The sequence below is a fragment of the Lupinus angustifolius genome, chromosome LG06, assembly GCF_001865875.1.
Source record: "Lupinus angustifolius cultivar Tanjil chromosome LG06, LupAngTanjil_v1.0, whole genome shotgun sequence".
Lineage (NCBI taxonomy): Eukaryota > Viridiplantae > Streptophyta > Magnoliopsida > Fabales > Fabaceae > Lupinus > Lupinus angustifolius.
The window spans coordinates 21,930,017-21,942,915 of NC_032014.1; the positions used below are offsets into that span (position 1 = coordinate 21,930,017).

Consider the following 12,899-nt stretch of genomic DNA (forward strand, 5'->3'; position numbering starts at 1 on the left):
CCTCCTAGCATATCCAACTGTGTGAGTGATATCCGGATGAGTAAAAACGATGGGATACATCAAACTCCCAACTGTAGAGGAGTGGGGAATATTAGCCATGTCATTCTCCTCATTCGAACTAGTAGGGCAACTCATTTTTATTGAGGTAAAAGTTATGTACCAATGGTGTGCTAACTGATTTAGTATTCTTCATGTGGAACCTCTCTAGAATCGTTCCACATATCGTTCCTATGACAACCATACCTTCTTAGCCTTCTGATCTCTCAAAGTTTGCATGCCCAAAATTTGCTTTGCAAGACCTAGATTCTTCATATCAAAAGACTTTGATAACTCCTTCTTCAACTCGCCAATCATTTCCCTCATGAGAATGTATTAACATATACACAATGATCTGCATTAGTCCTGGTATATCCATGACTCATCATGAATTAGTCAAACTTCTTATACCACTACCTAAAAGCCTGCTTTATTCCATACATAATCCTCTTCAATATAAACCATGTTTTCCATCCCATATTCTTCAAATCCTTCTAGTTGAACCATGTAGATCTTTTCCTAAAAATCTCCATTGAGAAATGCAGTCTTCACATCTAACTGCTCAAGCTCCAGATCCGACCTAGCGATCAATCTGAGTATAACTCGGATAGACTCATTTTGACAACAGGAGAAAAAATCTCGTCAAAATCTACTCCTCGCTTTTTTCCAAAGTCTTTCATAACCAAACGAGCTTATATTTGACTACTTGATCACCATATTTCTTTATCCTAAACACCCATTTGTTCTTCAAGGCTTTCTTGCCTTTAGGAAGTTTCACGAGCTCATAAGTATCATTCTTTCGCAAGGAATTCATCTCTTCTTGCATGGATATCATCTACTCGAATTTATCCTTATGAGTATGAACTTCATCTAAACGTTTTACCTCTCCCCCATCATTAAAAAGGATATACTCCGAACTAGGGTATTTGTTGGATGGAAGACGCTCTATATCACTTCTTATAAGTTGTGGTGTAGAGGGTTGTTCCCCCTTCTCAACACCTTCTCTAACATCGTCTAGTTCTGGCTCATCATCAACCTCATGATTATTTAACTATCCTCCTCCTATAGTGTTTTCGATGGGAGGAGAAACTGGTGTAAAATCAACATTACCATCAAGTTTCATGGTTTTCTCTAGAGTTGCAGAATCTGACATAGTTTTTTTGCTCATGGAACACCATATCTCTACTTCTAATGACTCTATTCTTTCTCGGATCTCATAACCTGTAGCCAAATTCCTTTTCTCTATAACTCAGAAAAATGCAAGGAATGACTTTATCATCAAATTTTTGTATATGCTCTTTACTTACATGAGCAAAGGCTTTGTATCCAAACACCTTCAAATTAGAGTATTTTATATCATGTTCAGACCATACTTTCTCAGGAATATCAAAGCCTAAAGGAACAGACGGAGATTTGTTAATCAGGTAGCATGTAGTTTGAATAGGTTCACCCAGAATGGCATAGGCAATTTAGCCATTCTCAACATACTTCTTACTTTTTCCATGATGGTTATATTAATTCTTTCACCCACACCATTATGTTTTGGGTACTAGGAATCGTCTTCTCATGTTTGATTTCATGCTCAAAACAATAATTCTTGAATTCATGGGATGTATATTCATCCCTATTATCATTGTGAAGACACTTCAAAGATTTCTCTGTTTGTCTCTCCACCATGGCATGAAATTTTTTGAAGTATTGAAACACCTGGTCTTTACTTCTTAGAAAGTACACACACTTTTCGTGAAGCATCACCAATAAACGTCACAAAATATTTGCTACCACCCAGAGTCTCCACCTCAATGAAACCACATACATCAGAGTAAATCATATCCAAAATATTTGGCTTCAGCTTTAAAGTTTTTTTTGAAAGAAACTCTATTATGCTTTCCAAATAAGTAGTGATCATAATGACTTAACTTTGTACCTACAACATAAGGAATGAAGGATTTCCTTGCCAAAATCTGTAATCCTTTTTCACTCATATGAGCCAGCCTTTTATGCCACAAATTTGGTGAAGCATCATCCTCGACAGCATTCAACCCATCTCTAATCTGCTCGACTTGAGTTTTGTATAAGGTGTTATACACCATTCCTCAAGCAACAATCATTGAGCCTTTGGAAAGCTTCCATTTTCCATCACCAAAGTTGTTATGGTACCTAGGTCGATCTAGAACATACAGAGAAATCAAATTTAGGCGTAGATTTGCCACATGTCACACTTCCTTCGATATCAATGTGCATCTAACATTAGTCTGCAAGTATATATCACCTACTCCCGCAATGTTTGCTTTGCTGCTATTACTCGTCCTCACTTTACCAAAGTCTCCAACTTCTTACATTGTAAAGAGTTCCTCGTGAAGAGTGACATGATACGATGCAGCTGGTTCAACGATTCATTCATCACATGAATCTGCAACATGACATTCTTCATCTCCATGGGAGAGCAACACCACTTCCCCGTCAATCATAGGGGTTGTGGTATTTTCATCACTCGTCGTATTCATGTGATATTTCTTGTCTTTGTTCTTTCAATCTTTACAATTCCTTTTGATGTGTCCTTATTCGCTGCAATAATAATATTTGAACTTTCTTCTAAACTTGGACTTAGATCTATCTTTAGATTTATAGGATTGACCTCTACTCTTATTTATTCCCATGTTTTCTATGACAAGGGCTTGGGAGTATATGTCCCTAAGTCTTTCCTCATGGCTTCTTCATTGAACATGTTATCTTTGACTTGTGTCAGCGATAATCGTCCATCAGATGTAGAGTTGCTTAACGATACCACCAAAGTCTCTCAGGTGTTTGGTAACGAACTCAAAAGTAGTAGTGCTTCTAACTCATCTTCTAGTACTAATTTCATGGTAATCAGTCGATTTATCAAATCTTGAAAGTCGCTCAAGTGTTCAGCAATAGATCTTCCCTCTTTGTACTTCAAGTTCACAAGTTTCCTAATTGCGAAAGCTTTGTTTTGCGCAGTCTAGCTCTCATAGAGATTCTATAAATTTTTCGATAGAGTCTAGGCATTCGTCGTTGTGACCACATGGTGGAACATCCACCCAATGTTTGATAATTCTAATGGCCTTTCAGTGCATCTTTTTCCAATCTTCCAGTATCATGTTGATCAGTTTTGCATCTCCGTTCTCCACAAGACCATATAGATCCTTGCAGAAAAGTATATCCTCCATTTTCGGCATCCAAATGGAGTAATTGGTGACTATCAATCATGGTGCATGTAGTCTCCATTTAATTTAAAGCACAACCTCATAGTTCAACTTGGAGCTTTGGTATCACTTGTTAGGCTCTAGGATCGATTCACCGTAAAATAAATGATATTGCAATGTGGCAATGAATACCAAAGTAGATGTGATTGAAATAGATCTACAAACTTAGCAGCACAACGAAAATAAATGTGTGCAAAGTAAAAAAAAATGTAAAACCAAATTTTAACATAGAAAACCCTTAAATGTCAAGGGAAAAACCACATGATAATTTCTGAAAATTACAATATTTTTTCCACAAGACAATTACAATATCATTTACACACTCTTCTCACACAAGAATTACAAATATAGTGTTTCACACTAAGACCTTTGCTATTTAAAAACTACAACATATAGTACCAAGGAATAATAGAGATGAAACTCAAAATTAACCCAATGTATTTTTTAACACACTTTACACTCTTTAGGATTTACTTACACTATATTTTTACTCATTACCAAAAACTTTAACTTATTGTTTATGCGTTTGTTTATTGAGGCCTACACCGTCCTATTATTTCTTCTCATGGAATAATGGCATGAAACATGGCTTTTACTACTCCACATGGCTGGACCCCATTTCCTTCAATTCAACAAGTCCAAACAAGATAAATCCTTGCCTAGTCAAATCCAAGAGCAATTTGGGGCATACTTATTTATTTTGTTGAGAATCATGGGCATGAGTATCACTTCAATCAACCATTTACCTCATTAGGTGGAGTCGATTATATAGATCGAATGATACTATAATGTTTTTTTACCGCATCTTATTGGCATTCTTGGTAAATTAGAACTGTTGCAACAAAAAATGACTACAGAGAGGAAAAGTGCTTAAACATTTGGATACTATAGAAAAATTTGGAATCAACCCTGTTATAGAAAAATTTGTTGTTATGCATCAAGATCACAAAATAAAAAACACACCCACATATAGAATGACATCAAACTTACAAGTAATTTGGAATCTCCATCAATGGTTTAAACAAAACATTAAAATGACAAAAAAGAAAATGCAACCAGCCATTATTTGATTTACAATGTGAACTGATGCTGATAATGTTACAAACTAAAACTGTTTCTTTTTCTTTTCTAAATAAGAATGGTGTTTCTGGAAGTTCAATACTGCCCATACCAAGTGTCTTAGACCTATTTCTGGCCAAAGTGCAGTTGGTGAATACAAAGGGCAGATACTAGTCTGCCAAAGAAGAAAATTACTGAGCCGAACCTCTCCGGAAGTTCGAATCAAGATGTCCGGGTCAGGTGCTACTGCCATGTAAATGTTCTTCTCAATATCCACCAGTTTTACAGATGGAAGCTCATTCTCCTTGTACTCGCTCTCTTCGGTTATTTCGACCAGCTCATTGCAAGTTGTAATTTCAGCTTCACTGTAATTACTAACATGTTTTTTAGCACCTTCCACTCCTTCAAGTACACTACTAGTACAATCTTTGGCTGCACTTAGATAACTATTATTTGAATCTTGAAAATGTAAATCAATACTATTGTTGTTCAGGCTAAGATCAGTTCTTGCAATTGAACCATTGGCTACTTTTGATGATTGAACTTCATTCCATTTGTCCTTGCAGGATTCTTGAACAGCATGCACAATTTCATCGGTCGAAGTATAAGCTACGCATATTATAAGAACTCTCTGGTTGTTATGGGCAGTGACCCTCATTGCCTTTTCCATAGCAGCCCTGACAGGTTCACTCAATAGTTCCAATTTTCCGACGAAAACTAATCTAACACCATATTCATTGATAATGCTTTCCTGTTCGAGTAACTCGTCGATCTTTTCTCGCATCAAGTCCATCAAGTATTGAACATGTTTAGGATTCCTTCTGAAGTTATCAATGCTGAATGCATAGACAGATACATATTTCACTCCCAATTCATAACAGTATCTAACTATGGACAAGAGAGCTAAGAATCCAGCTCTATGGCCACCACCTTCGGCCAAGTTCATCTTCTTTTCGAATCTTCGATTCCCGTCCATGATGAATGCAATATGACTTGGCACAGGAACCACAGATAAAATTCCAAACAAGCATTTTCTTAGACAACAATATAAACCTCCAAGAATTTTGTCTGTAATACCTTTATTTTTCTGCATTGAAGTGTTGAGTACTGAAACTTTAAGAGGCTAAGATGAACCTGTTTGCAAAGAAACTTTCATTATAATTTAGCATAAGGAAGAGTTAAAACAATAAAACTAGAATATCAAGATACATACTCAAAAGTAGTGATTAAAATTGCACATCACGTCACATGATGCGGCCACAATATTACGGTTGATTGCCGTAACTGCATCACACTGCCATTACAGTCTAACACCGAATCACAATAATGCGGCCGATGCGGCCGTAGCGCAACTGCATCAGGTCGCATTGAATTCAAAAGAAAATTAATCACAAAATAATTAACACCACAATGGCCACAAGTCGTTCGTTTAGTGGCGTAAGGCTTACTAGATCCTAGATAAACCAAAAGGCCAAAGAATTTAGTCTGGATAGCAACACTTGTTGGGAGAGGCAGTCATGCACTCCGAAAATGACCATATAGAGTGAGGGTATACCAAAAGAATATATATAAAAAAGTGATTAACTGTTACATGCATTCGGTAAACCAATGGCACCAACAAATGAAAGCTTCAATTGATTGTTTAAGCATTGCTACTGCTTTAATTAAAAGTGTATGGAACTAGTAGAACTGCTATATTGCCTAATACATAATAAGGAATGTTTTTTTTTCAAAAGTAATTAATGAAGAAATAAATATATGTGAAACAAATCAATATTCAAAGTTCAAAACCTCCTTAATGCTGAAACAACTATATCTGAAACAAAACAATAACTTATGTAAGAAGAGGTAATTTATCAAACATAATGCATCAAAGTAAAAAAAGGCGACCCAGTGCAAGAGACTCGCACCAAATGATTACTTGGCGGCAAACAACTTTATCGTTACGACCCTTTTAAAACAACAAAGTCTAGAACAAAAATATAATCTAAAAAATGATTTAGAATTCATGATAGGAGATGTAGAAGTTGAAGGAATCACCTTCAAAGAAGGAAGAAGTTGATGGATTGGAAGAGTGAAAAAAGAGAAAGGAAGTGATTGATAATAAGTAATAGTATGAGAATCACGTGAGAGATTGGGTGTGAGAGCACGAAGAAAAGCAAAGTTAGAAGAAGAACTGTGTTGTAACGAAATAATAATCACGATTCCGGAGTCATAAAATAGTAAAGACGGAAAAAATAAGAATAAAGTGATAACGAGATCGTGGATTCAATTCCGGTCACCACAAAAATACTAACAAGTAACATTTGTCTATCAAACGATTAAATAATAATCAGGATTCCTTTGACAGAGTGAGAAACGTGAGAGTCATCAATATAAGGGTGGACTTTTCTAGAATTGAGACACTTATTCCACTTCTTATTTTTCACTATGTCTCAATTTAATTGGTTGTCAGATATTTAAAAAGAAAAATTAAAAAATAAAATACAATTTTTTATAATATTTAATGAGATAGAATATGAATATTTGGGGACTGAGGATCCTCTTTCTCTTTCTGATTTCTCACGTTTATTTTCTGACATTTTCTGTCTTCTCTGGTTTTGTCCTATATCTTATTTTGTCGTATAAATGATTGGTTAGTTAGGGGATGGAATTGGGGTAACGTGTTTTTGCCTTAAATAAATTTAAAAATCTGAAATTTATTCATAGTTTCACATTCTAAATACATAATGGTCCAATACTAGAGAGATCTAAATATGGAGTTATCACTTTTGTTGGATAACATAAAAATAATTTTATTTTGGATTTGAGTTTTAATGGTGAAAAAACATTGTTGGTGTCATACCCTCATTTTTGGTTAAATACTGAATCTATGACTTGTTGAAGTTATCACTATGTTTTCACGATAAAAAATATATATAAAACTTTCTTTATGTCCCCTTTTGGATTGCATTAGTCATAAGATTTGAGATCTAGACTTGAGAGATGGTTATGGATCGAGAAAGATATTAGCATTTTGTTCACTCATACTAGACGATACTCTCACTAATCGCATGAGTTATAACAGAAAATTTTATTTTTTATATTTGTGTGTAACAATATTACATATTGCTCTTACATATCTCATGAGTAGGGAAGAGAAAAATATATGTATTTTGTATGAGTTTGATATATTGTTACTACAACTTCCATCATTCATGTTTAATTATCATTGACTCTTTAAAAAAAATAATATAATTGAATGATGGATGACAGAGTCAGTATGATTAAATCTTTATATCAATAGTGCATAGATATTATGTAGTTCTAGGTAAAAAATGTTTATTAGTCGGATGTGTTTTATTTTTATATTGGAAGAGTAAACAATGTTTAGTCGTAGTTTATGATCTTCACCTCAAGAGAGTGAAGTGTAGTCTTATGTTTGCTACCACATGTATATGAATGTAAGTATGCATTGCATGATTTTGATGAAGACAAAACTTGAAGTTTGATGAAGACAAAGTATGGACAAGAAAAATCAACACTGACAACATTGAATACTCAAGTTCAAGCGTCAACATGATCAACAAAAACTAAAGAGTAAATTTTCATTTCTTTAGGTCCTAAAATGTTTTGAATGAATAGAGTCTAAGCAAGGTGAACCTAATGATAAATCTCTCATATTAGAATATTAGAGTGATAAACATAATGCATATGAGATTTACATTCATACATGATTTAGGTGCATTACCATTCGTATATGACTACATGATTTTGATGTATTAAACAAGTTGAAACTTATATCATTGAAAAATCATGCATCATGCATTAGTTAATCAAGTTAGAGGTTCATAGAATATTAACTAAGTGTTGTCAGAAAACAGTTAATCGATTAAAGTTATAGTTAATCGATTAAGTCTTTCCAAATGGAAAACTCATTAATCGATTAAGTAGATGATTAATTGATTAAGTATATAGTTAATCTATTAAGTCAATTTCAATTTTAAAATCTTGGATTTTATTAAAGAACGTTAATCGATTAAATTTCTACATAATCGATTAATGTAACATAAAACAATTTGAAATTGAATAGTATTGGAACTAACATTTCCCATAACTAAACACAATGATACAACAATGAATTTTAAAGATTAAATAGAGACTTTTCTGAAAAAGTGAGCAAGATATTTTTTATACAAGAAAAGAGAAAAATTATCAATCTTTGAAGAGTTTTTTTAACAATTCATCATATCAAAGATTTTACAAAACTTTTGCATCTCATAATCATTCATCTTCATATTTTGAGATTGTGAAATTTTTCAAGAAGGATTTTAGATTCTAAATTGAGTGTATATCAGCACAATAAAGGTGCAACTTTTCTGTACACAAAAGACCAATCGAGTTGTAATTCATCTCTTGGAGTGTGAGGTATCACCTTAGAAGAAGAGAAGAATTCAAGAGAAAATACTAAGCTAGAAGTGGTGAGGCGTCCATTAGAAGTTATATCCAAGAGGTTCTTGGTGAAAGAAGTGTTTGTAAAGACATTTAATTTCTTTATAGTGAAAGCAAATCTCCCAAATCAGAAAGGGAGAGCTGGATGTAGATTGCAGTGATGGGCAATCAAACCAGGATAAATTGATCGTATCAATTTACTTTTATCCCTACTCTTTTACATTTAAGTAATTATTAATTTCTAATATCTTGAATTGATTTTATATTAGGATTGTTGCTTAAGTGTATTTGCATGATTAATCACATTAATTGAACTGATAAAGTGCACGTAAGAAAAGATTAATCACTGCATTTTTTTGTATCAAGAACAAAAGTTTTTTATAAAGTTAGTCGATTAAGACTAAGGTTAATCGATTAACTAGAACTTTCTGCTAATTGATTAAATAATCTTTTAATCGATTAAAATCGGTGAAAATTGGCAAATATCTTTTGTAACCGAATATTTTTAATTGTAAATCAAATCACTTATTCACCCCACACCCCCGTCTAGGTGTGTTAGAACCCTTGTTATCCAACAATCTCAACTTAAGGAGAAAAAACACGATAATGATTGTTTTTGTTTGTCAATCCTTAAGAGTCGATTTGCGAGTTGGGATTTAAAGGAAAGAAAGAAAAATAAAGACTTCAAATTCATCTCACAAGTGTATTACATGACTGTGAAGTCTTCCATTTTCCTTTTTTTTTCCTTCAAAACTCAAATCACAAACAAATCCTAATTTTTTTTTTATAATTATAAGGTTTAAAGAGATAATCAATCATTTATCACAATTTGCTGGCTCATTTCAAGAGAAAAAATACAATCACATACTTACTACCATATCCTAACTTAAAAGGAGAGCATATAGGATTTTAATTATAATCATAACATTCATCCTTATTATATTTTTTATTTAATTTTTTAATTATTAGATTAAAGTAGGTAAAAAACAGTGTTACTAATATTGTATCGGTTATTAAACTGATCATGGTATTAATATGGTGATATAATATTTTAACTAATGATTCACTAATTAAATCGCATATTGGTGAAGTTAATTATACACATATATTATACTAACATTAATTTTAAAAAATAAAAAAAATGTGATAAATAATTTTACTTACACAATGTGTTAAAACAAAATATGATTGATACAGTTTAAATGAAAATTGACCAGTATAACTGATTTTTGACCAGTATGATTGAATGCCTTGTATAATTAATATATCGTACTAGTATAGGGATGTTTCACTGATTGTACTAGTTGAACGACCGGTATGGTATGATTTTCATACTCGTAAAAAGTTTGTTGCGATAAAAAAAACCTATTTTTTTAAGGTTTTTCATTTATTAATAAAGATAGAAAGTGATAATGAAGTATTGTATAAGAAGATATATTTGCATTAATTCTTTTGGTAGTGAAAAATAATTTTATTATTTTTATTATTTAATATTATTTGTAAAAAGGAATATTATTTAATTAATTACTATTTATTTTACAAGCAATAGTTATTATCATTTTTTTAAAATAAAAATTAATAAAGTGTTTATTAATTATTTATATGAGGAAATAAATCAAATAAATAAAAAGAAAATGTGTACAAGCATATGACATAAACATAACTTGTGACAAGAGGTGTCAAAACGAGCTACCCAGACGGGTTCGGGCTAGCCTACATCGGGTTTGGACTAAACTGGATTGGGCTAAAAAGTCCTGATACAATTTATGTATATAAACTTTTAGCTCAAATCTACCCTTAGCAGGTTGCGGGTTGTGGCGGACTGGCCCGCATAAATTAAAAAATATTTTTTTTTAAAATTTTAACATATTTAATCTATTTAGAAAAATATGTATCATTTGATATTAACATATAACTTTTTTAACATATTTGTTATGACAAATGCAACCAAACTTATAGATCTAATGCCTTGTGTTTGAGTTAAAACGTGATATTAAGTTCACGTGTATGATTTTTAACATAACTCTTTTGTTAAATTTCTTATTTTTATTGGACTCTCACTCTCTAACACAATATAATTTTTAACTTCACTTTAAAATATAAACATTTGGATACTATCAAAATATTATCTTTTGTATGTTATTTGTCAACACTTTCATTGTAAACTATTATATTAAATTTTGGTTGTGTGAAGTTCTCTATGATAAACAATTTATGTTGATTTTAGTTTGTTGTAAACGTTATTTTCTTTATTATGTTTTTGTGGTAAAAGTTAAATATAATTGAATACACAATAACATAATACTTATTATCTATTTTTTATTATAGGTTGTTTTGTAAATTTTCATTTAGTGCTTATTACCAAGCCAAAAGTCCCAAAAAAGATTAAAACAAATAAATAAAGCAGGTAGCTCGAACCTGTCCGGGTAAGCCCAGCCCGAGCCCGGATTTAAAATAGTCCGGCCGGACCGGGCTAAAAAGCTCAGGTTCACAAAAAGTACCTAAAATGATACTCAAGCCCTATAAAGTTTTGGGCTTTGGTGGGCCGTCTCGGCCCGGCCCGCTCGTTTTGACAACTCTACTTGTGACTATGTTTGAATGGAAATAATGAAAAATGATAAATAAAGGAAAAGATGAGCAACATGAATTTCGAGATATCTCTTTGGAATTCTTTATTTTTATCTATAGTGTTAAACTCATAAAATATTTTGATTTTTTATGATAATAATTACTCTAAAAATAATATTGGTCCACGTAAATAAATTATAATAACAATGTACTAAAGCTAATTATAATTTCCCTAATGGTAAAAATGGAATTATTTTTTCTTTCAAAAAAGAAGTTGTGAAAAACTATATAACAAATAACTCTTTTTATAGAGTTGTGAGCCCTATCATGAGTTCCTGGCCATGATAAGTGCAAAAATCAATTAATGATAAATAAATAGATTTAATAAGAATGGTAAATAAAAATTGATAGTAAAATGTTACTATAATAGAATCCGCATTTAACAACACTTCTTAGTACAACTCTATTAAATACAATAAGGAAGATAATCAACCGCTATTAAATTTGATAGGCGGATATAGCTTCAACAATGCTTGCTTCAACGAGCGTCGTTGTATGTTTGCCTAAGACATTGAACAACACTTTTTTCAGCAAACATTATTGATTTGACTCTATTCAATAATGTTTGCTTAAATGAATGTTGTTAAAGGTGACATATCAACAATGTGGTTAAAAGACACACATTTAATATCACTTGTTTTACTGAGCGTTGTTAAGTCATACATTCAAACAACGCTTGTTTTAGTTATTACATAATATGTATTTATGAAATTATTTAATTTTATTTTGAAAAAATACAACTGAAGTAAATATTACACGAAAATAATCTAGATTGTTAATAGAAACTCATATGCTAGTTTTTCAAATATAACACAATTTTGTCATATACCAAAAAGGCAATAAATTATTACTTCAAAAAACATAATCTATATCATCAACTAATATTACTAAAATAATATATTAAGGTGGGTAATTTGGCACAACAAAAACTCATATTTGATAAGTAAATTATGTTATTTGTTATTTCATTCTCAAAAGTTGAACATAATATGACAATTAAATAATTTTAAAGAATTTTGATATTCAAGAGTATTCTTTTAAGCAGGTGTTGTTGATTTGAATCTATTCAACAACACTTGTTTAAATGAGTGTTGTTAAGGTGACATATTAAGAGCTTTCATTATAATGAGCGATGTTAAAAGTCACGCATTTAACGGCGCATTTAAGAGTCTTTGCTTTAGTGAGCACGAATCTTTGCAGATTTAAAAACAAAATCTCACACACAACAATGCACGTATCATTCAATATTATATTTCTCTTTCTCTTCTTCTTCTCTTAGTTTCTCTCTTCATGAAAGTTATTAGTTTTCGGTTTCTCTCTTCGAGTGTATAAGGTGGATCATTATCTTATTTTGCCTCATTTATTTCTCTTTGATTCACTCGTGTTGCTTGCAATTACATGTACTTTAACTTTTTATTTTATAATAGGAAATGTCATGGTTGAATCTAGGTGGATTTGTTGGTGATTTACCAAACTTGCAATCTCTGTATGTATTTCTTGTATTTGGCTATTATTTTT

At 31.8% G+C, this 12,899-nt stretch overlaps 1 protein-coding gene across 1 annotated transcript; it reads right to left on the reverse strand.

Moving 5' to 3' along the window:
- Window positions 4,208–6,618, reverse strand: LOC109350191 (dehydrodolichyl diphosphate synthase 6-like). Its single transcript, XM_019591358.1, has 2 exons — window positions 6,363–6,618; window positions 4,208–5,456 (listed from the first exon to the last, which is right to left on the reverse strand). Exon 2 carries the CDS (start codon window positions 5,413–5,415, stop codon window positions 4,369–4,371), a length of 1,047 nt encoding a protein of 348 aa, XP_019446903.1. The 5' UTR covers window positions 5,416–5,456; window positions 6,363–6,618; the 3' UTR covers window positions 4,208–4,368.

Bases quoted from the DNA above. Each gene is read 5' to 3' on its own strand.
- LOC109350191 (XM_019591358.1), bottom strand. From the start codon at position 5,415: ATGCAGAAAAATAAAGGTATTACAGACAAAATTCTTGGAGGTTTATAT.